General features: G+C 33.9%; 1 protein-coding gene across 4 annotated transcripts in view; it reads left to right on the top strand.

The window, feature by feature from the left end:
- Positions 1 to 18832, top strand: part of LOC145662954 (uncharacterized) — a 40507-nt gene extending 21675 nt beyond the window's left edge. For all 4 annotated transcript variants that reach the window (XM_081729017.1, XM_081729015.1, XM_081729013.1 and 1 more), the window contains 2 exons: positions 10929 to 11092; positions 13988 to 18832. In XM_081729017.1, coding sequence (XP_081585143.1) covers positions 10929 to 11092; positions 13988 to 15185 — 1362 coding nt within the window. In that variant the 3' untranslated portion in view covers positions 15186 to 18832. The remainder of the gene's footprint in view (positions 1 to 10928; positions 11093 to 13987) is intronic.
- The last annotated feature ends 5901 nt before the right edge of the window (positions 18833 to 24733 follow it).

The raw sequence follows: 24733 nt of genomic DNA, 5'->3' as shown, positions 1-24733 counted from the left end.
GGGGTATTTTTAATATTTAAAAGTTTATTGAATATAATACGTTTGAATTCAAGCATAACAATACGGAACCTTCAAATTTAAAGTTTAATTCACTGATAGTATATATGGTTATTAAGTATGTATAGTTCAGGCAAGAGAATTTTGAAGCAGGTATAGAAAACAAATCACCAGAAAATTTTGAAAACATATGCTACAATACCAAAGATACATGTTTTATTAAACGCTTTTATCAGATTCCAATATGGTGCTTAGAACTACTTTTTCTCCTATTTCCCATTTCTACGGAAAAAAAAAAAAAAACCGTGTTTACAAGCTTTATATGTCTAAAATCATCTTTTCATTCGTTTCTTCTGAAATGCCGTTTTAGAACCTGAATAAAAAAATGTCACAAAATGTTCTCATAGTTTCATGAACGATTTTATTTGCATTCTTTCCTTCTTCAAGGACTGCATATTACATCAAGCTAGAAAGATGCTCCTTGTGAAATCAATGATAATTGTCAAACACGGCAGTAGAATTTTATGCTTCCCAAACTCTGTAATGCGGGCGCACAACTCTAAAAACTACTCACAGAAATGAGCTATATTCAATGATTAATTTCATTTATTTTCATTAATTGCAAGCAAATGTTCCAGGGGCGTCATTTGGGCAGGAAAGCAATGGCAATTCCTTCTCCTTTCATTGTGATAAACACATACTGTTTGACCAAATGTCTAGTAAAACAGTCATATAAAAAGTGAAACTGTTATGCCGGCAGAGAATTTCGACACTTTTAGCAACAAATTTATGGAGTTATGATAGCAGATTGCTAGAACGCTTACATTTGTTTCAAGAGTCGAAGGAGTGATCCCAAGCCATATGAGTTCATAGTGGACGACATTAAGATAGAGAGATATAAATATGCAAGACAGAGAGAGAGCGGTGATTTACAAATGCACGTTTAGAATTGGAGAAGAAATGACCAGACAACATCCATATTATGATGAAATTTGTGATTTTTTGAAACAAAACAAGGAAAGTTTTTCGAATTGCGAGGATCACTTCAGGCAGTTGTCGAATTAAGATGGAGAACTCTTTTTACAGCATCAGATGACTGCGAAGGGAGAGAAAGATCTAAAGACCTGGGGAATTAAGGTAAGAAAATCTTCAGCTTTCGAGACGGGTTTCGAATCATAAACCTCTTTAGCTATCGAAGCATAACTCTCCATTCAGCCATGGAGAACTCTACGTAGTTACTCATATACTTTTCCTTTAGCTACGTTGAGAAAGTAATAGAATGAAATATTCTAAAAGTTGACTCGGTGGAGGGGGCGCGGTGGCTCAGTGATAGAGCGTTCACCTCCGGTGCTTGGGGTCCCTGGCTCGATCTCAGCTCGCGCCGTGTGGACTTTGTGGTGAATAAACACCGCGCTCGTGGGTTTTCTCGGGTTCTCCCGTTTCCTCCCACTTTCTTCATTCCACCATTTCACTCATCTCTCATCATCACCGTCTCCTTTAGCCTAACCGGCATAATCGTGGGACGTAAAACTTAGATTTTTGACTCGGTGGATACGCCGGTTACATTAAACGTATACCTCTTGTAGCTTAATTACAGGATGCGTAATGAGGAAACAACAGGTTAAAAATAAGCAATGGAGATGCTCTTAAGTGTGTCACTTGGATGCGAACCGATAACTTTAAAAAAACACCGCGTTTATGTGATTATGTGTTAGATGAATGGTTGATATAATGGGTTCCTATCTGGATGGTCCTAGGTTCGAATCCCTATCGTTAGTTTTTTTTCTTTCAGCTACGCTCGACTGTACATTCCAGGAGATTAATTTTGAATTAAATGTAGTTGCAGGTACTTTGGAACCGAAATTATTTTAAAATATGAGATTTGTTATGCTTTTCTTTAACTTGCGATGTTTCAACTTTGATATTAAATCTTACAACCTTAATTTAACTCGTTTCCTTACGTCATATCATGATAAAGTTCTGCACGACGACGACAGTCGGGCAGCAATAAAATATTTCATTGTTACTGTAATATACAGGGTGTTTCAAAACAAGACCGAAAACGTTTGGTAGGTGATTCCTGACACTTAAGACAAAAAGTATAGGTCAACCTGGATGCACAGATGCTTCCTTTCGGAGTTATAGGCTGCCGAAAACATGAAAAAAATGACCTTTAAAGATCCCTAGCTCCAATACTATGGGACCTACCGTAGTCGGGTCAAGACTTCTCCTGGGAAGTAATATGTGCACTATTCAAAACTACATATTTCAGAATCCTAAGGCACTTACGCAACAATTTTTATAGAGGGAGTTTGACTACGGGCATATAAACTGAAGATCTCAATAACTACCTTTATAAAAATTGTTGCGGAAGTACCGCAGGATTCTGAAACTTGGATATTTGGATAGGGCATGTACTAGTTCCTAAGTTAACTCTTGACCCGACTACGGTAGGTCCCATAGTATTGGACCTATGGACTTGTAAAGTTCATTTTTTCATGTTTTCGGCAGCCTATAACCCCGAAAGGAAGCATTTGTGCACCCAGATTGGTCTATACTTTTTGTCTTATCTTAGTGTCAGGAATCACCTCCCAAACATTGTCAGTGTTGTTTTGAAACACCCCTATATCTTTAGAAATTTTTCACTCAGAAAAAAACGTACAGTGGATCGTAGGATGTGTCACGGACTCCTGGAGGAATTTCAAACTAATTTAGTATACGTTTAAATTACCATCTGAAAAATATATTGTGGAGAGAGAAAACAGAGAAACCTATCCTAGGAGGAGAAGGAATGGCATAAAAGTAATGGAATGAGAACGATATTAGTGTCGGATTAATAGTTGTCGTGGTCGCAAAGATGAATAGTAACACTGTCGATGCTGTGTAAGTTAAGACTCGGTTGGCATGGAGGTCAGAATGGTAGGGTGACAGGAAAAACGAATGGAAAGCATCTTATATTTGTTTAGAATGTAAATTTTTGGGGTTCACTGAAATAAATAGTGATATTCCAGATGTTATACGTCCAAGGTTGGCCGCATTGTCATGGGGGTTAGAGGGGAGAACTACTGAAGATTTCAGACCAATTCCTTTGGAGCAAGCGTCAATACACTAAGAGTGAAAAGTGGTAATGCACAAATACTGGTATCACATCGGGAACTATCAGAGGTACGACTTCTGGGTTTTGTCATTGCTCCAGAGAGGCATTACGCCGTGATCACCTCCTGTAGCTTATCCAGAGTGAACTGTTGGTCTTATGGGAACAGCGATGCCAAGTTGAGCATTAAAAACAGATACAGAGCAGATCGCGTTTCTATTATACTGCCGACTGATGTTACCAACTCACGTAGTAAAAAAGAAAAAAAAAAGAAAAAGAAAGAAAGAAAGAAAAAAAGAAATCCACACCACAACGATTAATAAATAATAATAGTAATAATATACAACTTACCACATTGAATCAATCGCACCCAAAGAATCAATTCCTTTCCTATCATCATCCCAACGTAATAGTTATACTTTTACCCGGGTTTTTCTGCTTTAAATACACGTTAATAACGATAACCCTTTCTTTGCTCTTCAGCACTTGACCACTCTTACGCTTAAAAGAGGTGCTGGCTCTAATTTCTTCCATTTTGGTATATTAACACTCACGCATCTATGCACACACAGAGGGCGCGATTTTGTTCCAGAACAGCACAGTAAGTAAATGAACACAATCAAGAAAATGCCGAATGTTCAGAAACTACACTCCGCCACACACTGCACAATAGCAAAGACACAACAGAGAAGAATTTCGTCTGGAATCTGACATGAGTCATCTAGCGCGACAATAAACGATACAATAGGTAAGCTATTGACCCCATCCACCGCACCAAACTGTCTCACTATTTCCTGGTGTAGTTTCTGAAACCAGTGCTATTATAAAACCCAACAGAAATCACAGTCAGTTATGAACTCCCAAAGAAATTTCAATGCACGAAAGATAAAAGAAATATGAAATATAGTGGTTTTCGAAGCTAAACCAAGTTTTCTTATCAGCAGTAAAACTGTCATATGGTTGTTAGCGGCCACGTGTGGTTTGTCAACCAGTTGGATGTTGCCGGTATTACAAAAGCTTAGCCGCTCTCCCTGTCGCCAGGGTAAACAATGAAGTCTCGAACTATTCTTTCTGAGTGTTGCAAATCAATAAGCAGATACATAAAACCAGAATAACCATTTAAAATAGGGACAAAATACGTACACGTCATTCAACAAGTAATTTTATCTCCTATTAATATAATAATAATAATAATAATAATAATAATATGATAGTTTTTACGTCCGAGCCGTTTCGGGCTACTGTGCATTTTCGGTAATGCTCGGAAAATAGAATAGATCGTGGACCGCACGTTGGACCGATATTGTATTTTTACCCGTATGAATCGGGTTTGCCCGATTGAACCGTATTAATAGGGATGACCTGATAATCCCGTGTGTCATTATTGTAAATGATGTGTTGTTTCACTTTATTATCATAACACAAATTGTTGTAATTATCATGTACGAACTCATAACGAGTCTATCGGGTCAAACGGTCCAAACAGGCCAAACACGGGTCAAACGAGTTTATCAGGTTTAAGAATCGAGTAAACCAAACGTAATGGGTATCGGGCGGGTACAGCTTACCCGAAAAGTTCAAGCACTAATTATAGGTTAAAGTCAATACTTAAGAGCTCTAATTGTTTGCATTCACTTTTTCTTTTTTAAGTTAACCGACTAACGAACTTGCGGATACATAAATATAAATGTTCAAATCTAAATTATTGCATTATATTATTGCAATGAGCATCAACGTGATTTACTATTAGGAGTTAGCGTGATGCACTAATGTTAGTCTTTTATAAATTGCATTATTATTATTATTATTATTATTATTCGACAGACCGTCTGTCTATAATGACAATTTAAAACTTTTTTCTTTAAAAAAAGAAATGATTAAAAACCATTCTATTAAGTACCTAAATCCTCACATGTATTAATGTATGCAGGTTAATATCTGAGTAATAAAGCTATCATTATTAATTTCCTGTGTATAGTATCCTAATTTGTAGTTTGTCCAGTTTTTATACACGTGAAGAATCAGATTAGAAAGAAACTGATCAATTATATATTGACCTGTATAACTATATCTTAAAGTTAGAAATAATATACTTACAAGCAGAGCAGATAAACAGACAGAATCTTTATTAAGCCTATTACTAATATTACATATTATTATTAGCAATAATAATAATGATAACTAAATTTCTGACGCAACAGCCTTTAGAAGGCCTGGACTTATTTCTGTGGGGTAATGTGTTTAGAAATCTGCATGGATTCGGGCTACTATGATAACCGTAATGGGGTTAGCCATACTGAGAGCTTTATACAGTTCTACCTGAGTTGGTGCGGCAACGCCGAAATCTAGTTACAATGAAGGATTTATGGTAGGGACAAGTAAACCCTTAGATCTTGACTTTCGAGGAAAAAATTGGTTATGTTTTGTCGCGATGTATACGTCCTGCAGCAATTCTCGCTGAAATTTCCTTCCCGACGAGGAATACATAGGCCTATATATAATTAATAATCGAACTCAGATGTTCCGAGAAACACTTCATGAATCAGTGTTTGGCCTAAGAAATTTTATACTTAGCGTTTATATTTAATACAAATAAGTTAATAGTTTTGGAAAGATATGGATTATGGCTGTAGCTTGGTTAAATAATAATAATAGACCTTATAAAACTGAAGTACTTGAAGAAAACATCCCGCGGACCATCCCCTGAAATTATTACTGCCTTTTTATTCAGAGTGCCTCCGTGGATGAGTGGTTACGCTCGCCGCCTTGTAATCAAAAGGTCCTAGGTTCGATTTTCGTTGGGGACACAAGTTGTTCGAATCTCGCGTTAAGCTGCAACAACATTTCCGCTATCTTTCTTTTTTGATTAAATTATTTTCTTTGGTTGAGATAAAAAAAAAGGAAGAAAAGGAGATTGAAGTAAAATCTTACTTAAAATCAGAAAGATTTCATTCAATTCTTTCTGGCCGTACTTTTATTCCTTTTTAGCTACCTTTTTTCGTACTTGAAATCAGTGGAAGTAACAATACTAATTAGCGCACGAATGTAGGTTGACACTACGGTGAAATTTCTCGTCAGTTGGCAACGATATCTTTGAGCAGACAGTTTTAGTCACGTGAAAATGCACCGGCAACGTTTTAGCAGCCGTTAAGCTTATCGTGTCTTTCCCCTTCGAGTTTAAAAAACAAAAAAACTAGCCATTAAAAGCTAATTAAATACTTTATAAGGAAAAGAGAAGTTACGAAAATTATTTTTTTATAGTCGTTAAATATTTAACATTCTTTAAGATAAACTACAGTAGTGAAATCTGTTCTGTTTAAGGGGGTAAGTACGCAGAAGTAAAATCCCATAAGCAACCATAGTACAGACTTAACTCTGGACGAGCTATAAAATCGTCACTGCTTTGCATGAGCGTAGGCAGGAATTTATTTCAGGGATCGAAAACTTTTTGAGGGGTTTAAATTCAATATGAGGACATACTGTATTAAAATCTCTTAACATCACCTGTAAAATTTGGTAAAATTTACAGAAAAGTGGTGATTTCGGGTGGGTGTGGACCTGGACCGCAGAACCTATGTCATACGAGTGTCTTCTACTGCTCAGAATTGTCATAAACTGTTCTTCAAATGTGAGACATCGAATGTAAATAATAAATGTATAACATAAAATATAAAAGAAACAATGTGTAATTTTAACTACTGTAAGTAGAAAATAATTAAAAGTAAGGTTGAAGGCCAGGTTTTTAAACAGATCATTGTTGAAAGGAAAAATATTATTTTAAAACCATTTTCCATTTATGCATGACTTAAAAAAAAAAAAAAAAAAAAAAAAATGAGGAGCGCTCACCTGGAGTGCTTCTATTTTTCTCTTCGAACCCGAAAATTATGAATTCGTCGCCAATATCTTTCGTATTCTATTACTTCCACATATCACCCATTCTCTCCTAGGAATGGTTTCAGTGTATTACCTCCTCACAATATATTTTTTGGATGATAATTTATACGTATACTAAATTCGTTTGAAATTCCTCCAGGAGTCAATGTTGCGTCATAGGTCCACTATACGTTTTCTTCTGAGTCAAATATTTCTAAAGATATATAAATATATTACAGTAACAATGGAATATTGTATTCCAGCCTGACTGTCGTCGTCGTGCAAAACTTGATCACAATATAACCTAGGGAAGTGAGTTAAGGTTGTAAGATTTAATATCAAGAAAGCATATCAAGGATAAAACATCGCAAGTTAAAGAGAGCAAGTAATAACAAATATCATATTTGAAAATAATTTCGGCTTAAACTACCTGCGACAACATTAAGGTCAAAATTAAACTTCTGGAATGCACAATATGAGCATAGCTAGAAGAAGAAAAAATACTAAGAACAACCGGAATTCAAACCAAGGACCATCCAGATGGGAATCCCTTACACCAACCATTTATCTAATACATGATCACGTAAACGCACTGTTTTTTTAAAGTTATCGATTCGCATCCAAGTGACACACTTATGTGCATTTCAATTGCTTTTATTAAGTGGTTTTTAACAGTCTAACATGTTGACGACAATTTGTTTCATTTTCCGCTAGAGCTTTTCAAAAGGTGATTTATGTCTTAGTATTCGGCACTAGTTTATCAGACGGTTCGATCAAATACAGCTCAATTAACACAGCAGTTAAAAACTTTTACTGCCTTAAAAAGTGTTTCTGAACAAGGGGAAGTTCGTTATGCACCCGGTAACAAAGCTACAAGAGGTCTACGTTCAATGTAACCGGCGCATCCACCAAGACAACTTTTAGAATATTCCATTCTATTACTTTCTCAACATAGCTAAAGGAAAGTATACGAATGACTGAGTTGAGTCCTCCATGGCTGAATGCACAGTCCTAGTTCGTGGTTCGAAAGCCACCTGAAAAGCTGCATATTTTTAAAATTTTTAATTCCTCAGGTCTTAAGATCTTTCTTTTCCTTCACAATCATCCGATGCTCTAGAAAGAATTCTCCATCTTAATTCGACAGCTGCCTGATATGATCTTCGCAGTTCGAAAACCTTTCCTTGTTCTGTTTCACAAAATCACAAATTTCGTCATAATATGGATGTTGTTCGATCATTTCTTCTCCAATTTTAAACGTGCATTTGTAAATAATAACTCTATCTCTGTCTTGCATATTTGAATCTCTCGTAATGTCGTCCACTATGAACTCAGATGGCTTGGGATCAAACCTTCGACTCTTGAAACCAAATCCACGCGCTCTAGCAATGTGCTGTCGTAACACTATAGGTTTGTTGTTGAAAGCAGTGTCATTTTAGAGTTTGCTCGTGCGGAGAGGAGAGGGGAGTGAGAAAATGAAAGAAGTTTCACTTTTTTTTATTAGTGTATTACTGTACATTTGATCAAATAATATATAGTTATCAAGCTCAAGGGAGAGGGGGAATTACACCCTTCTGTCCTGCCCAGGGTGTAATTACGCCCCTGGAACATTTGCTTGCAATTACTGAAAAAAAATGAAATTACTCATTGAATATAACTTATTTGTCAGTAGTTTTTAGAGCTGTGCGCCCGCATTATAGACTTCATGAAGCACAAAAGCTACTGCCGTGATTGTCAATTTCCATGGATTTCACAAGGACCATCTTCGTAGCTTGATGAGGTATGCAGTCTTTGAAGATGGGAAAGAATGCAAATCAAGGCATTCATAAAGTTATGGAAACATTTTTTGACTTTTTTTTATTCAGGCTCTAAAAAAGTTATTTCAGAAGAAACGAACTAAAGAGACGGTTTTAGATATGAAGCTTGTAAACATGGTTGTTTTCTCCGTCTAACTTAAAAGAGTATATTATGTCACACAGACTACTTTAGACAAGAAGAAGAGAGGAAGGAGAAAGAGTTCGATTGAATACCAGGAGGAGGTAATCGATCGAGAGGTACATTTCTGAATGCATAAGCACATGGCGCGTTCGTAGTAAGTAGGGCTTATAATTTTTGTAATATTTTCTATGCTGCGAAGTGTACACTCATGTCCAAAATTATTGTCGCATGTCTATAAATATGTTGTTGTAGGAATATAATTTGACAGCGAATTCGCCCGGTATTTCTTATAATGTTAGTATGTGTATAATCGGCAAAGACATGGATGTGGCAAATTTCATGTCAAAAAAGCAGTGAATAAGAACAATAAATTGAAAATAAAACTTTATTGTCTATTTAGCAAAATTTTGTTTTACTCATTCTAATTTTCGTATTTGTAATTCTTTTCCTATAAAATTTACCACAAATATGCATTTCTCGATTATACACATAGTATCAGTATTAAAAGTATCCTGGAAAATCATTATCAAATTATATTTTTACAAGAAGACAGTTACAGATATGCGACAATCATTTTGGACATGAGTGTACATTATAGAGTCCTTTACTCTGACTGCTTCATTGTTCTTGTGTTCTCTTCTACTAAATTTGATATATTTAATGATCAAAATATTATGTCGTATTCTTAACAGAAGTCTGCCATTTTTTTTATCCTAATAATGACATCACCTACAATAACTACATCAATATGTGTACTGAATGCTTTTTGCTACCAAGTGGTTTACGACATCTATTTATCCACAGACAGACTTTGGCCAAGTGAATTTCCGGGAATGAATAACTTTGTCTCCTATGTACAAAGTTTCTGAGAGCTCCTTTCACAAGATGTCTATCGGTCACGAATGTCACGAAAAAGTCACGAAATCAGAAAATGGTCATGAAAGTCACGAAATTTAGCTTTTGGGTCACGATTTTTTTTAACTGCTCAAATGTAAGTACAGATTGTAAAATTTTGTTCTATAAAACATCAAAATTCACCACCAAAAATGTCTGATCAGCTTTAGACACTACCAAATCGCAAGGAAAGTACGTTTCTATCGCATGGATGAAAGTTCGGCCTAATTCGCACCCGAATTCGATCTTGAAAATATTAGGAAATTTTATGATTTGGTAAAGAAAAGGTCACGAAAAAGTCACGAAATTTCATTTTGGGATTTTAGTAGACACCCTGTTTCAGAACAGCTGTCTCGAAACAAGATAATTCAAATGTACACATCGATCCATGAATGGAAGTTGTATTATGCTTGATACTGGATAAAATTTGGATTGTGGTAAATGATTCTACAAGTGGATAATTAGATGGATCAGTTACAAAGGAACTTAATGTAAGACAAGCGACTCAGAGAGAGTAAAGGACCGCAGTGGCTTAGTGGTGCAACATTCACCTATGGTGCTTGGGGTCATTGATTTGATCCCAGCTCGCGCCAAGTGAAGTCTGTAGTGGACTAACACCGTGTGCGTAGGTTTTCTGGGGGTATCCCGTTTCCTCCCACTTTCTTCATTTCACTCATTTCTCATCATCACCGTCTGCTTTAGCCTAGCCAGCATGAGCGTAGGACGTAAAACTCAAAAAATTCATTTTCAAAGAGAGTAATACATTTTCAGTGCAGTATTTTCTTTTTGCCTAAAGTAAAGTTTGTCAGAAATCAATTTTAAGTCCTGTAGGACTTCAGAATTTCAACTAATCTGAGAAAGTTGTGGAAAGACGAAGGCAGTGATTAATATTTTATTTAGTACTTTACTAGGTACGTATAAAATAATAGAAGAAAGGGAAAAGTTTCCTTATTTGTTTTCAGAGTTGAATTATTTTTGCCCTAATTAGATTTTTAACTCTTCTACTATTATTTTGTTATTATTGCACATTCGAATTTCGAATTTTTTAGAAACTAACCAAATTCTTTTTTAACCTAGCCAAATTCGTTTTTTTTTTAAAAAAAAACACTGAGTTATCGCATTTGCTTGCTTTCAGGACGAAATATTAATAAAGGAGGAGGTTGAAGATGTTTACATGGAAGGTGAAAATACTAGTCCAGGCAAATATGAGCAAGTATTAACAGAAGCAGTACCCGAGTCGTCAGTTAAAGATGCTACGTTAGACGAAAGAGTGGATACTGTGGACAGCACTTTTACTGAGTAAGAATTCTCGTTAGCGAAGCGCACACAATTGTAAACTTAGGTGCAATATTGGTCTAAACGACAATGATAGAAAAGTGAGTAACGCAGTCTTGGAGTATTCGATCATCATCTCCAAATTATTCTACAGAACTTATATTTCGCAGTTAAAACAACGAAACTAATATATGCTGCATTGTAGATTTGTCCTAGGAGTTGAGATTTGTTTTGCAATTTGACTTATTTATTTTGTGAACTTAGTTTGGTTTGACCACTATTGCATCTAGGTCCACAATTTTATTGAAATATTTAATGCTTCGTTTATCACAGTACCCATCTTCAATGTTAATCCAATAAAAATGATTGAGTAGCTGTTTTATTCCATACTTGCAAATTAAACATTTTATTTTTTCGATCTGAGACTGTTTAGTTGGTTGTCAATTTTATAGACACATTTTAAAGTTAATTATGTATTTATATCTAGTATTTATTTCAAGTCAGTCTTTCTTATTGCATCCTTTTGTGCTATAACTATGTGCAATATGAATACATCACGAATAACTTACTAAGACATTATTTTGAATGGTTACAGTATTTCAAGTGCATATCTATGCTTAATCTTCATGAGTAAATATATATCCTCTTTTTTTTCTTAACTTTCTAACTTAATAACTGTAGCTTCCCTTATAAAGCATGGAGTCCATTGAGATATGAAACTTTCTTCTACCAAAATGGACGTCTCAGTTACTTCCTGTCTTCCATTTTATCCATGGAATTTATTATGTTTTACTTATAGTGAGTATTGCAATTTCGCTTGTTTCGGCCGGTATTTGAGACTTCTTTAGTTTTGGTGCACGTGGTCCCAAGTTCGATTCACGGTGGAACAACACAAAATGATTTCACAATTATTTACTTTCTTTAATTATCTGTCTCCTTTAACCTAGATATCACCGTGAGAAATGAAACTGAATAAATAAATAAACATTTTTCCTTTTCAGTATATTACTCGAGAAACATTTCGTTTTCTCTTTTTATGTTTATCAAGAAATGATCCTTTCGGTTCCTTTTCTGTGTTTAAACTGTAAAAGTCTCTTACTGGAATTCTAGTTTATATTGAATTTTTACGTCAATGTAAGAAAAATAATATAACGGTAACCTGGTTTTGTTTGAGAACTTCGGAGAATTTAAAAGTATTAAAATTAATTTTGTGATATAAAAGGGGTTAAAGATTTTATTTACACTATTTTCAAACCGCTAAAAATAAGCCAAAAAATAAAAACAAATGAACAGGTGACAGTGTTGCTAGTAACTCAGTTGTAGAACAGCAACGAAAGACCCAGTGTTTGAGATCATCAATCCGCTCACCGTGTATTTTTCTATTAATGATCATTCCATACTTCCTGACATTAAGTTCTTATATGATAATTATAATACTTGAATGTGGTCGCGGTTAAAGCAATCAAAATATCCACTGTTATGGATTTCTTCAATAAATGATAGTTAATAGATAGCTTGCCACTTTTTCAGGAGGAAAGCGTCAAGAATACAAAAGACTGGTTATGTAGCTGATAGTTTAATTGGTAGAACATCCTTTCAGCATGTGGGAAGTTCGAATCTTTAAGAATCTACTTTAGTTCTCAAATGACAGAAATGCAATTTTTCAGCATTTTTCTTGTTGCACACTTATTAGAATTAAGTAAAATGTTCGTACGGAATAAAACAGAAGTAATTTATTATGTTTAAACTGATGCAGCTGAATAAAGAAATAAATATGCAAAATACTTCTAAAGTACATGTATTGCTAAATAACGACGAAATAGTTTTTTTTTTTTTTAACATAATCACGCGTTTCACCAAAAGTATCGATACATACAAACGACGTGATTCATTGGGATGTTATTGAATTTCCCATGATCGCTTGATTCAAATCTCCGTTTATTGAAATGTAATGATACCAAACTGTATTCTAAGTATTGCCCAGAGGAAGAACTCTGCTACTCCTGAGGCAGAAAATCTGTCTGACCAATTCACTATCCTGATCTTCGTATTCAACATCTGGAAAAGGCGTGTTTGACGACTTAAAACCAAGGGGTATAATGAGTCGTGGTTTTTCGTGCTGCCACAAAATGTCCTCATAAAATATATCACAATGCTGGATAATTGATACTTTTGTTTCCTTCTGTTACAGATCCTTCGAAAAATAATGCATTTATCATTCGTGAATGGTTATTCCAAACATACAATATGCTGCTTGGTTCGTTCCACAACACAGGACTTTTCCCGTCAACACAGTTTTAAAGTTTATCAAAGCCTGTTTCAGTAGATTTAACATGTTCGAAACATTGCTTAACTTTCTAGTTGAACAGGATGACATAGACGAAAGTGTATCGATTTCTTAATCCTTTGTAGTAATCGCCGTGAAATGTTCAACAGTCTACTAATCATCGTGCAGGTTTTGATTTCTCTCTCAAACTATTGTCTACATGCTGCACTTATTTATTTTCATTCGTTACCAGCTATTTAGTTCTGGCCACTTTCTATTTTATCAAAGTGTTTGTTCAATTTAGCAATTGTTACGTGTCCTAACGAAGTTCCTGCAGTTCAAATTCACCTGTAATTTGCTTTGTAATTTCCCTATAATTACTGATTATAAAACCAGGCACATTGCACACACTTTCCAGAGTTAACTGGGTAGACAATTGACTCTGTAGTGACAGCTCTTTAAATATGATAACTACTTTAGCACCACTTTGCAGAAGTTACATTTTATATGCCATAACCAAGTAAAAGGTCTAATGAAAATCATGTTTTAAGGACTGAACGTGTAACTTCGAAATGATTGGTGACTATTGTAGATTTAGTGTTACCTATGAAACGCTTTCTACTTACGTACGTTTTCTTTTATTTATTTTACAGACATCAGTCTACAAATGTGTCTAAAACTTACCCCGCTCATGAAAGTCCAGTAAGTTCGACAGTTTCAGATTTTGTACAACCAGAACTCTTTGATTGTGATAATTGTGGCGAAACTTTTTTTTCACGTGCATTACTCTCTAAACATAAACTCCAACATGTGGATAATTGTGTCGAAATTCTGGAAGACACTTTAGAAGATGGGAATGGATACCCTTGTCATAGTTGTAGCAAAATTTTTGAGACTGAGAACACATTGCTAAAACATCTTAAAAGCTTCCATACTAACAAAAAGTATACCGCTTATAAAAAGCAACAGGTAAGTTCACTTTCCCGAAAACCTAAACAGCAAGACAATGAAAGAATGCACCAAAACCGCGGATCCTCTGACGATTGTACAGACATGTGCTTTCGTTGTGATTTGTGTGAAGCTGAATTTTCAAGTGAATCATTGTTACATGAACATACGGATGAGCACAACGGAAAGAAAATCAACCGGTACACATGTAGTAAATGTAATAAAACATTTTCTTCCTCTGAAATTATTTTGTCACATTCATGTCAGAGAATTCGTGAAATCGAGGATGTTAAGCCTAGAATTAAACATGCAGAAGTTCAATTGCGAGATATACGCACCGAGTTGCACGAATGCAAAGTCTGTGCTGAATTTTTTGAATGGGAGGACTTATTAAAACATTGTCAGCAGGGTACTTGTATTACTCCGAAAGTTGAAAATAATCTCATGTCCGATAAAACAATTGAGAGCAAGTCGGCAGAACAGAACGACCAGGCGTCAGTATTGAAAGGAGACAACCAATCAGGTAGTAAAACAAGAATGAGAAAAAGCGTCTGTCATTGCATACAGAAACATTTACCAGGGCAAGAGTGTTCGGGAAAGCCTAAAGGGTTTAAATGCAATATGTGTTCAAAATCATATGAATCTCGTAGTGCATTATACGTGCATAAGAAGAGAGTGCATGAAAATCCTAAAAGATATAGATGTAAATGCGGACTGGCATATGATGATCTTCTGCATCACATGCGGCAGTATCATAAGAACAGTTACACGTGTGATGATTGCGGAAAAACTTGTTTTTATGGAGCATCCTACGCTATGCACGTCAAAGTTCACATGGCGAAATCAAGTCTCCGTGGCAACAACTTCAGCTCATCTGGAATTCTTTACAAAGATTATGTGTAAGTTGCAGGTAAGTTTTCAAACATTTGCATTTTTAATGAATTGGAAGTAGTATGCCATAAATATTTTAAAGTTTTGACTCTGGAAATGGTAATCGATAATTGCTTAAGATGTTCCTACTTCTGTTCATACCAATAGCATCATATATGGTTAACATATTTCATAAAAATAGTTCCTTTACACTGCAAGAACTCATTACTTATTTACTACTTATTTATTTTTACCTTTTTTATTACTTGTTACATTGTAGCACTGAACTACTAGAATCAATATTGTGATATACTGTATAGTCAAAGGTTTTACTTTATAAAATGTCAAAGCGTGATTTTACATTTTATACACTTATTTATATGCTAGGTATATATATATATATGTTCATGTACATTTCATATTTTCATTTAACACTTTTTCTAGCTGCGTTAAATCATTGTTTCGTTTTTTTTTTTTCGTAGAAATTGTCTTAACCAGGAATACTGGAGCTTATGTAAATTTCACTAAGTACAGTTTTAGTTAAAAGATACAAGATTGGATTTCATGAAATAATACTAATTGAATTAGATCTTTTCAACAATTCGTGTATTAAGTAAAATACTAGCTTAACAACTTAGTAATATTCAAATATGGCATAATTATTCATTTAGAAGACACTACTGTAAAACAGACATTCTCAGTGTTTCATGATAACAAATTCTAAAAACGTAATAATTCATATTAGTTCCTTATAGACACTTAACTAAGAAAATTGATCAGTATTTGTTCTCCAAGTGAAGCCTGCAGAATACCAGAATTTGATAATTCTAAACACTCTTTGTGTTCAAAAATCAATCAGCTTTACATTGTAAAATCCTATTAGGAGGTCCATTATTATGTTTAAATAATGGGAGACTATTTGTTATTCCATTCTTCTGAGAGAGGAATATTGCCTTATGTAGCATGTAATATTCCTCGCTGAGAATGAACGAAGTAGCAGTAGCTAGTTGCCTAATTGCATTATTATGATGGTAAAATAGAAAACTCTTCAATCTGTATTGCATATCAAGTCAGAATGGATTTGCTACTTGAATTACATGAATAACACCTTACTATTGTGGTTTTTATACACTTATACTATCTAACCTGCCAATTATTAATGTATCCACCACACTATTATCCACGTTTCTGTATTATAGCTCATTTTGTTAGTTTGAGTTTGTTCCTAATACGTGTCTTTCTATTATAAGATCCAACAATTTGTATTACTAAGAATTCATGCCTTCCTTTTTAATGTGATGTTTCTACATATTTCTGGAAAAGCTTATTATAGGATTGTAGAAACTAGTAATCTTATGTTTACGTCTTGTTTAGAGTGTAAAATATTTTATGTCAGAACGCGCTTAAGTGTAAATTCCTTTTATAATTATGTTTAATGGAGGACATTTTATGTTAATTGGTAAGAAACTACTATGTTTTCGGCATTAGCAAAAAGTTCCATATATAAAAATAAGATATTACTCGATAGATTTCATTAACACGGAACAGGATAATGTAAAAGTGAAACCTCATGCGAAATTGTCGATTAAAAAAAAAAAAAAGTATTTGATTGTAAACCTAAGAATTGATGTTCTACGAAAACGCCATCATGGCCTTGATTATAACATGAGCAAGATGAAATTACATAATTTTAATGGAATGTACCCAAACATTATCACTAAATCTTCAACTTTGATTTCTGTTCAACGCAAATAGTGTCCTATTTAGTACGTATTTCAGTCGATAGATGATATCTAAGTGAATAAACTGACGTGTCTGAGGATAAATCCCATGTGTAGTTTTCGAAGAAAAACTAATTTTTGTGACGTTAGAAACTACATCGTTCGTTGCCAATAATAGTTGGCAATATTTACTCAACAAAACATCGTCTGTATACTATTTATGTACTAATTGTACTGTTAACTAGTAAACTGTTTCTATTGCTGTTTATCTTCTAACTGTGAAATACAATCTGGAAGCAATTACTCCTAACAATTTATATTCAGTATAATGATAGTTATTGTCAAATGTTCTTTTAAATGAGCTTAAGAGAACCATTATCGAATGGGGTAGAAAAAAGACTTTTAACTCTTCTACTGCTTTCAGAATAAATATGTATCTCTTCTGAACAGCTGTATTTAAAGCCTTGAAATTTGATATATTTATGTTTTTGAGACGAGGAATAGCAATCTTATTTACTCAGACTATTGATAACTTTATTCCCGAAGGGATGGAAGATAACTTCAATGTGAATGGCGCCAGAGAAGAAAGAAAAAAATCTGAACCGCTGCGTATAAATATAACTTTGATATATAATTGTTCTGTGAGACAAAGTAATATTTTTACGTGAATCTAATGCAGACAAGAAATTTTAAATTTAAAAGCTCTCCTTACTGGTCTAGTGGCAAGTACGAGCAACTTATATGTACGAAGTCCTGGTGGAAAAACATTGACTTTTTAACACATTCCGGTGGCGGTTGGGATTTCGCCTTAAACAAGATTTACGCTCCATAAACTCGGCGCTGAACAAGATCAACTTCAACAAACATATACAAATTTGAATGAAGTTACATGTGAAGTACGGATTCAAATTGTACTCAAATGTAATGCATTTCATAATTTCTATACTACATCTGAAAAAAAAAAGTGTGCATTAGGTTCGTGTAAATATATTATATAAATATTACATTCATTTACGCGAATTTAGAAAACTATGAGCAAGATGAACCGGGATGTGAGAAATTTAATTATTGTATTTTTTGCTTCACTGTTGCACATAAACACGAAATTTTTATTTAGGTTCTTTCTGATACACAGTATAGTAATATCTTAGCTGCATGAATGTTGGAATTTTCCTTCCTGAGAAATGGAAGGCAAATTCAATATGACAGACGTAAAAGGAGAAATGAAAGTCTGAATCGTCGAATGTAGAGAAAGAAAATGGCACAAATACCTTATTATTATTCATATTTCTGTACAAAACTCCATTTTGTTGGTTTGAGTGTGTTAACACGTTCTTCACTTTTTCTATTGTAAGACCTAGACAATTATGAATTCATGGCTACCTTTTTAATGATATTTTTCTGTATATTGTTTACAAAAGAGATTATTTTTTGATTGTAAAAGCTAGTAATCATATTCTTACTAGTACTCATGTTACACTTTTATAATCCTAAAAGCTAGTAATATATACAGGGTGTTTAGAATTGTAAAATATCTCACAACATACGTACCTTAAATAATAAATGAGAAAACCTATTATTATTTAAATCATGGTCTGATAACAAAAGATGTATTTATTTTTAAAATTGCCAATGTGAAGTTCCGAAAGTGACGAGCTCTCTTTGTTTAAGTGTTCTTATTTTGATGTCGCAGTATGAAGAAACGAAATCATGAATAAATTATTATAGAATTAAGAGTAGTACCTGTGTTATAATATACCCTTTGCTACACACTGCCTTAAAAAAAAAGTCATGCAAAGTATACTTCATAAAGTGTGTTTCCGTTGTTACTTTATAAATATGAATATTGTTTTATATTGTTTGTATTTTGACACTTTTTTTTTTAAACATTTGGGCAGTGCAATGACTGTCGCATTCTTTGTGTTTACTATAAACGAAAATAAAGTAAAAATTATACAACCAGTGTTTTCTTTCTTTATTCCTTTACAAGTATTTTAAACTACGTTACAGAGTTACACTTTATAGGAAAGAAAATGATATCCCAAATGTAACTTACTTCAGTGAAATGTTATAATTTCTGTTCGTAATTAACATTTGCAGTCACACATTAAATTCGATTCCTGAGAGAAAAAGAAAATTCCACACTCACTGTGTATGATAGAGGAAAATGAAAATGAAACAAAAAAGAATGTACAGTAAATAAATAATTGGAGATCCGGCTGCCTCCATTTTTTCCAAGTTTCACAATATTTCAAGATCAAGCCTACGTAATTTCGCTGTAAAATTGCCAGCGTACGAAATACCATGAAATTCGTTAGTTTCTAACTTACAGTTTTCAGGCTTCGTTGAGTAACAATTTGAATTGGTAGTCCATACACTTAAAAAAATGTATTGCCTTGATGGACTTGATCAGTTACCTCGAAATTTCTCATTATTGTATTTCATATATGCAACACAAATTATGGGGATCATTGGTGGATTATTTATCTGGTATGAAGGGTCTGGTTCGATTCTGGGCTATGCAAAATAAAATCTTTCATTTGTACGTTACAATGTTATGCTAAGATAATCGAGACATTAGAATAGAGGAGGTGGCAACAGATGGGGAACTCCGAGAAATCCCCCACACACTTTGTTCAACCACAAACCCGGGAACGCGGTAGCTCAGTAGTAGAGCTCATCCCTGATGCGCAGGGTCCCTGGTTCGATCCCGGCTAAGTAACTTTGTGGTGGACAACGTCGTATGCACGGGTTTTCTCGAAATAATCTCACATTCTCAATCCGCCAATTCTTTCATAATCATTCACTTGTCAAGTAGCGTCGAAAGTCGATGGAACAATCTCTCCCCAACATTAACCCATCAATCTCTGGCAGTCGGATACAGAAAAATATAGCTACGCTGTTGACTATTCGAATCAATATCTCTCTCTCTTGGAGGTTGAAATACAACTTACCTATCAGCGGTCCGATCAAGTTACTACATAAAGAATTTGTAAGCAGTCTTTGGCCCGAAAGCGCCGGCTGCCAATGGCCCATAGCACATTCTTATTTGGCAAACGGTTTCTTCGATTCAAACGTTAACAAAAATGTGCTTGATATGCAAACTTACGTTGCCAAATGTAGATATGCTAAACTATTTTGGAGTAAGCTATTTGGTGTGAAGAAGTATTTCCGCTGTTACAGGTTTTTAGGTTATGAGAGTAGAAAAGAATAGTATGCATAAATATGAGAAGTGTGCACTTACCACGGCAGGTTCAACACAAGAAAATGATTCCGTTCATGAATTAAATACGTAAATATGTGCCAGAATTTAGAGCAAGATTAATTGTTTTGACGTAATTATAATGTAGCAAACAGTAGGTAATTATTTCTAAGCCTATAAATTTGGCAGTACACAAATATCTTGTCTAGTGCTTAGCGCGCGCATATATAATGTACAGTCCGCAGCAAAAAAACTTGCAACATGAGCATGTAAGTTTATTGAAAAACGACGAAGCCTTTTGCTCCAAAATAAGTGTACAAGGTAGGAGGCCGATGTCTCTTCTGGTGTGATTCGTGCCATTTAGACATTATGTTGATTCCCTGGGCTGTTAGGCGTAGTTTCACAATAAACTTACATGCTCATATTGCAGGTTTTTTGCTGCGGACTGTACAAGGTCTCGGGTTCGACTTCAAATGTAGGTCCAAGTTTCAGTGCTGGATAAAAAAAAGAAACTTAAGCAAACATAACAAGATGTTTTAATACGTTAGCAATTCCAGCAAACATTAGTTTTGCACTGTTTTGTTAGAAATTAACCATAAAATGATGTAATAAAATGTTTCTAAACCTTTATCAGCCAGCAGTCCACAAAGGTATATAGAGACATCCCGACGCATCAATCATTTATCACTTTTCTATATGCTAAACCATAAACTATGCCAAAAACTGTGATAGGTAACTATATATATATACATACATACATACATACATACATATATATATATATATATATATATATATATATATATATATATATATATATATATATATATATATATATATTGAAAATTAATACACATTGAAATTCTTTACTTGCTGTAAATGTACACGTATAATACACATTTGAAGGAATATCTCTAATCCACGAAATCGGATGACTGAAATCCCACTATATGATGTGAAACATTACGTAAGATACGCGGGCAAAGTAATGAGAATTCTTGAAAAAAAAACTTCACTTACATTTTTAACCAACCACAATGTGATCACTTTCAAAGTACTCTCCTTGTGCCTGCACACATTTACTCCATCGATATTTCCATTGTTGGTCGCATTTCTGGAAGTCATATTTTGTGATGCCTTCCAAAGCCCTTGTTACAGCTGTTTGAATCTATTTCTGCTTTAAAATGGTATCCTCCAAGAACTGCTTTCACCTTTGCCCTAACAGCACAAGATGTGCAAGGCATGTGCCATTTAGATGTCCCAGCTACTTTTTAGGTACGCGACATTTGGTACATATGGTATCCATGTGCTAAGTATGTACTTCAGCTACCTAAAGTTTTAGGTGCTTGTTATACCTAATTGATATTTGCAACTATGTACCACAAATATAGCATTTATATACCTGGCTCAGTTTCGCACTGTGATAATCATTTGTTTTTATGTCGTCACTTCGGACATATCTTTCATGTTCAAGGTTCGAGGTACTTCCTTTAGGTGCATACTTATTCAGATACTTATGACACATAATTGATATCTGCAGCGACGCACAAATGGCAGCTGTTTGCATTTGCTCATGCGGAGTAACATGCAACGGTTTCCCGCGCTTTCTGCTCAAATTTCTATCCTAGTCAATAATGGAAATTTTCCGATTCATACCACTTATACCTCATCGTTGTTTAGCCGTGATGTGAGATGGAAAATTTTCTTCTATATTTTTCCGAAAAATTTTCCGTTCTAAACAAATTGTTAAAAAGTGAAAGATCGTTTAAAGAATCTGAAAATTTTCATGACTCAAACAATTTTCAGAACTATGTAGGAAGAAGCGAAACAATTTTTCATGGATCGAAATATTTTCGGTCTTCTACGGAAAAATTGAAAAACTTTTTATGAGTCGAAAAACTTTCATCATTTTGAAGCAAAAAGTGAAAACTTTTTGTGAACCGGAAAGTTTTATTGCTCTGTAGAAACAAGTGAAAGGAAATTTCATGGATCGGAAAAAAATTCATTGCTATGTAGAAACAAGTGGTAAAACTTTCATAAGCCGGACAGTTTTGGATATTATGTATAGTGATGTTAGGTGGAAAATTTTCCACTATATTTAACTGCACATTGAGTTACAAAATTGAATTTCTGTAGAGGAAAGTTAGTCAGCAACAAATTATAATTTTCCAATTAGCTTTCGGAAACCGGAAAATTTTCTAATATTTCAAGTTTGGAAGTAAAAATTTAGACAGTGTTTCTCTCTCTCTCTCTCTCTCTCTCTGTGTGTGTGTGTGTGTGCGTGTGTGTGTGTGTGAAGTGCAGGGAACATACATCGAGTTCGTAGAGAACAAATATCTCATTTCAATATTTAAAATTTAACAAGAAATCGAAAACAAACCTTTGTGAATTTATCTATTTGAAAAACTGAAAATTCCACTTTTTCTTTACATATAAGGCTGCCTATGTAACTAAATAACTACATAAAAGTCCCGTATGAAGATTATTTTTGTAACAGAAAATAAGAAGAAATGCTTTGATTTTATTGTGTTTAACACTCGTAAATCATAATTTCAATATTGGAATTTTGTATAATCAACATAATAGAACAGATATTTGTATTGTAAAATTACCATTATTATGTATAAAATGTACTGGAAATAATGACGATTCGATAGAACAAGTACATACATATATGAAAAAAAAATGTTTTTTATTTTGTAAATTAAAATGAAATTACTTATTGCTTTCAGAACGCAGCGCTAATAGTGCAGCTTTTTACGTTTCTTTAATTATTATATTGGAAGAATAACTACACAAATTAGCTTCCTTATTAGTTATATTTCATTTTCTCTTCTGAATGATTATATGAATAAATAAATGTTTATTTCCAGAAAATGGTCAGTATTTGATTTCATGATTTACTTAAACTCGAATTTTGGATAGTTAAAAATTTACAGTAGGCACTTTATATTATCTCTACTTATTTATAAATGTTGCAGTATGTAATTCTAGAAAAGTAGTAAAGCTATGAGAAAACTTCGTCTTACGCGTATTAAACTGACGAAATATAATTTTGTGAGATCAAAGGTGGATTCTGAAGGAAGAACGCATTGAAGTTTTTGAAACATTTTTGAAGAAATGAAGAATCGTTAGATTTTCATTTCATGAAACTTTTTAAGACAATGTATTTTACCAATAAATTTTACGGCTAATTAATGATGTACGAATAAGTGAAGTATGTTTTTATGAATCGGAAAATATTCATCACTTTTAATAAATTTAAATTTTAAATAATAGAATGGGATATTTGTACTCTACGAACTCGATGTATATTCTTGGCACCTTACATATATACACACGCACACACACACAGAGAGAGAGGGAGAGTTGAATTGAGTTGATTTTGAGTTTAACGTCCCTTTCAGCAGCGAGGCTATGAGACGGGACCAACTGACTAACGTGGATTCCGAACTACACGTGCTTCCGCCGGGAATCGAAGCAGGTCTCCCATACCAAAGGCGCATATGCTAACCTTTTAGCAAAGAAGGAGGTTGCAGAGGGAAAGAGAGAGAGAGAGAGAGAGAGAGAAACGCTATGTAAATTTTTACTTCCCAACTTGAAATATTAGAAAATTTTTCGGTTCCCGAAAGCTAATTGGAAAATTATAATTTGTTGCTGACTAACTTTCCTCTACAGAAATTCAATTTTGTAGCTCAATGTGCAGTTAAATATAGTGGAAAATTTTCCACCTAACATCACTATATATAGTATCTAAAATTGTCCGGCTTATGAAAAGCTTTTTCCACATGTTTCTACATCGTAATGAAAATTTTCCGATCTGTGAATATTCCTTTCACTTGTTTCTACAGAGCAATAAAACTTTCCGATTCACAAAAAGTTGTTTTACTTTTTGCTTCAAAATGATTAATATTTTGCGACTCATAAATAGTTCTTCAATTTTTCCATAGAAGACAGAAAAATATTTCGATTCATGAAAAATTGTTTCGCTTGTTCCTACATAGTACTGAAAATTGTGAGAGCCATGAAAACTTTCATATTCTTTAAACAATCTTTTACTTTTTAACATTTCTATTTATGAATTCAATCAATTTTATGATTACTGAGGAATTATTACTTGATTACTGATATTTTTTAGAACGGAAAATTTTCCACCTCACATAACTACTTCTTAGAAAATCGCTTAGAAAAAAGAAGCAAAAATCCATCAAATTTGGAAGATAAATTTAGAAAAAATAAATGACATAACTAAGGAATAAAAATTAAGATGAATCTTTCACTCATATATGAACAGTTAATTATTTACGTAGTTAGGGATAAAGAATTGTGTTTTTTAAATGCTAACTGTCGCCGATCATTTGAAAGTTAATATGGAAGAACCATCAAATAAAATAAAGAGACGCGCGTCATTTTGTTATAAAATTACATGGCGAACAAATTTTATCTGATCCCAAACGGTTATCGTCAAATATACAGGGTTACAAGAGCATTCTGATTAGCCAAATTAAAAAGTCCCCAAGTATTTATCCCTCTATAAGCGACGCTTTCTTCATCGCCTCCGTGGCCAAGTCGGAAGAGCACGTGCCTCATAGTCAAACGGTTTGGTGACTCGCGCCAAAAGTGTGTACCTTTTTTTTTTTTTTAAAGTACTTTTTAGA

This window comes from Thermobia domestica, chromosome 10, assembly GCF_964235325.1.
Source record: "Thermobia domestica chromosome 10, izTheDome1.hap1.1, whole genome shotgun sequence".
NCBI lineage: Eukaryota > Metazoa > Arthropoda > Insecta > Zygentoma > Lepismatidae > Thermobia > Thermobia domestica.
This window is presented reverse-complemented; position numbering and strand designations above follow the sequence as displayed.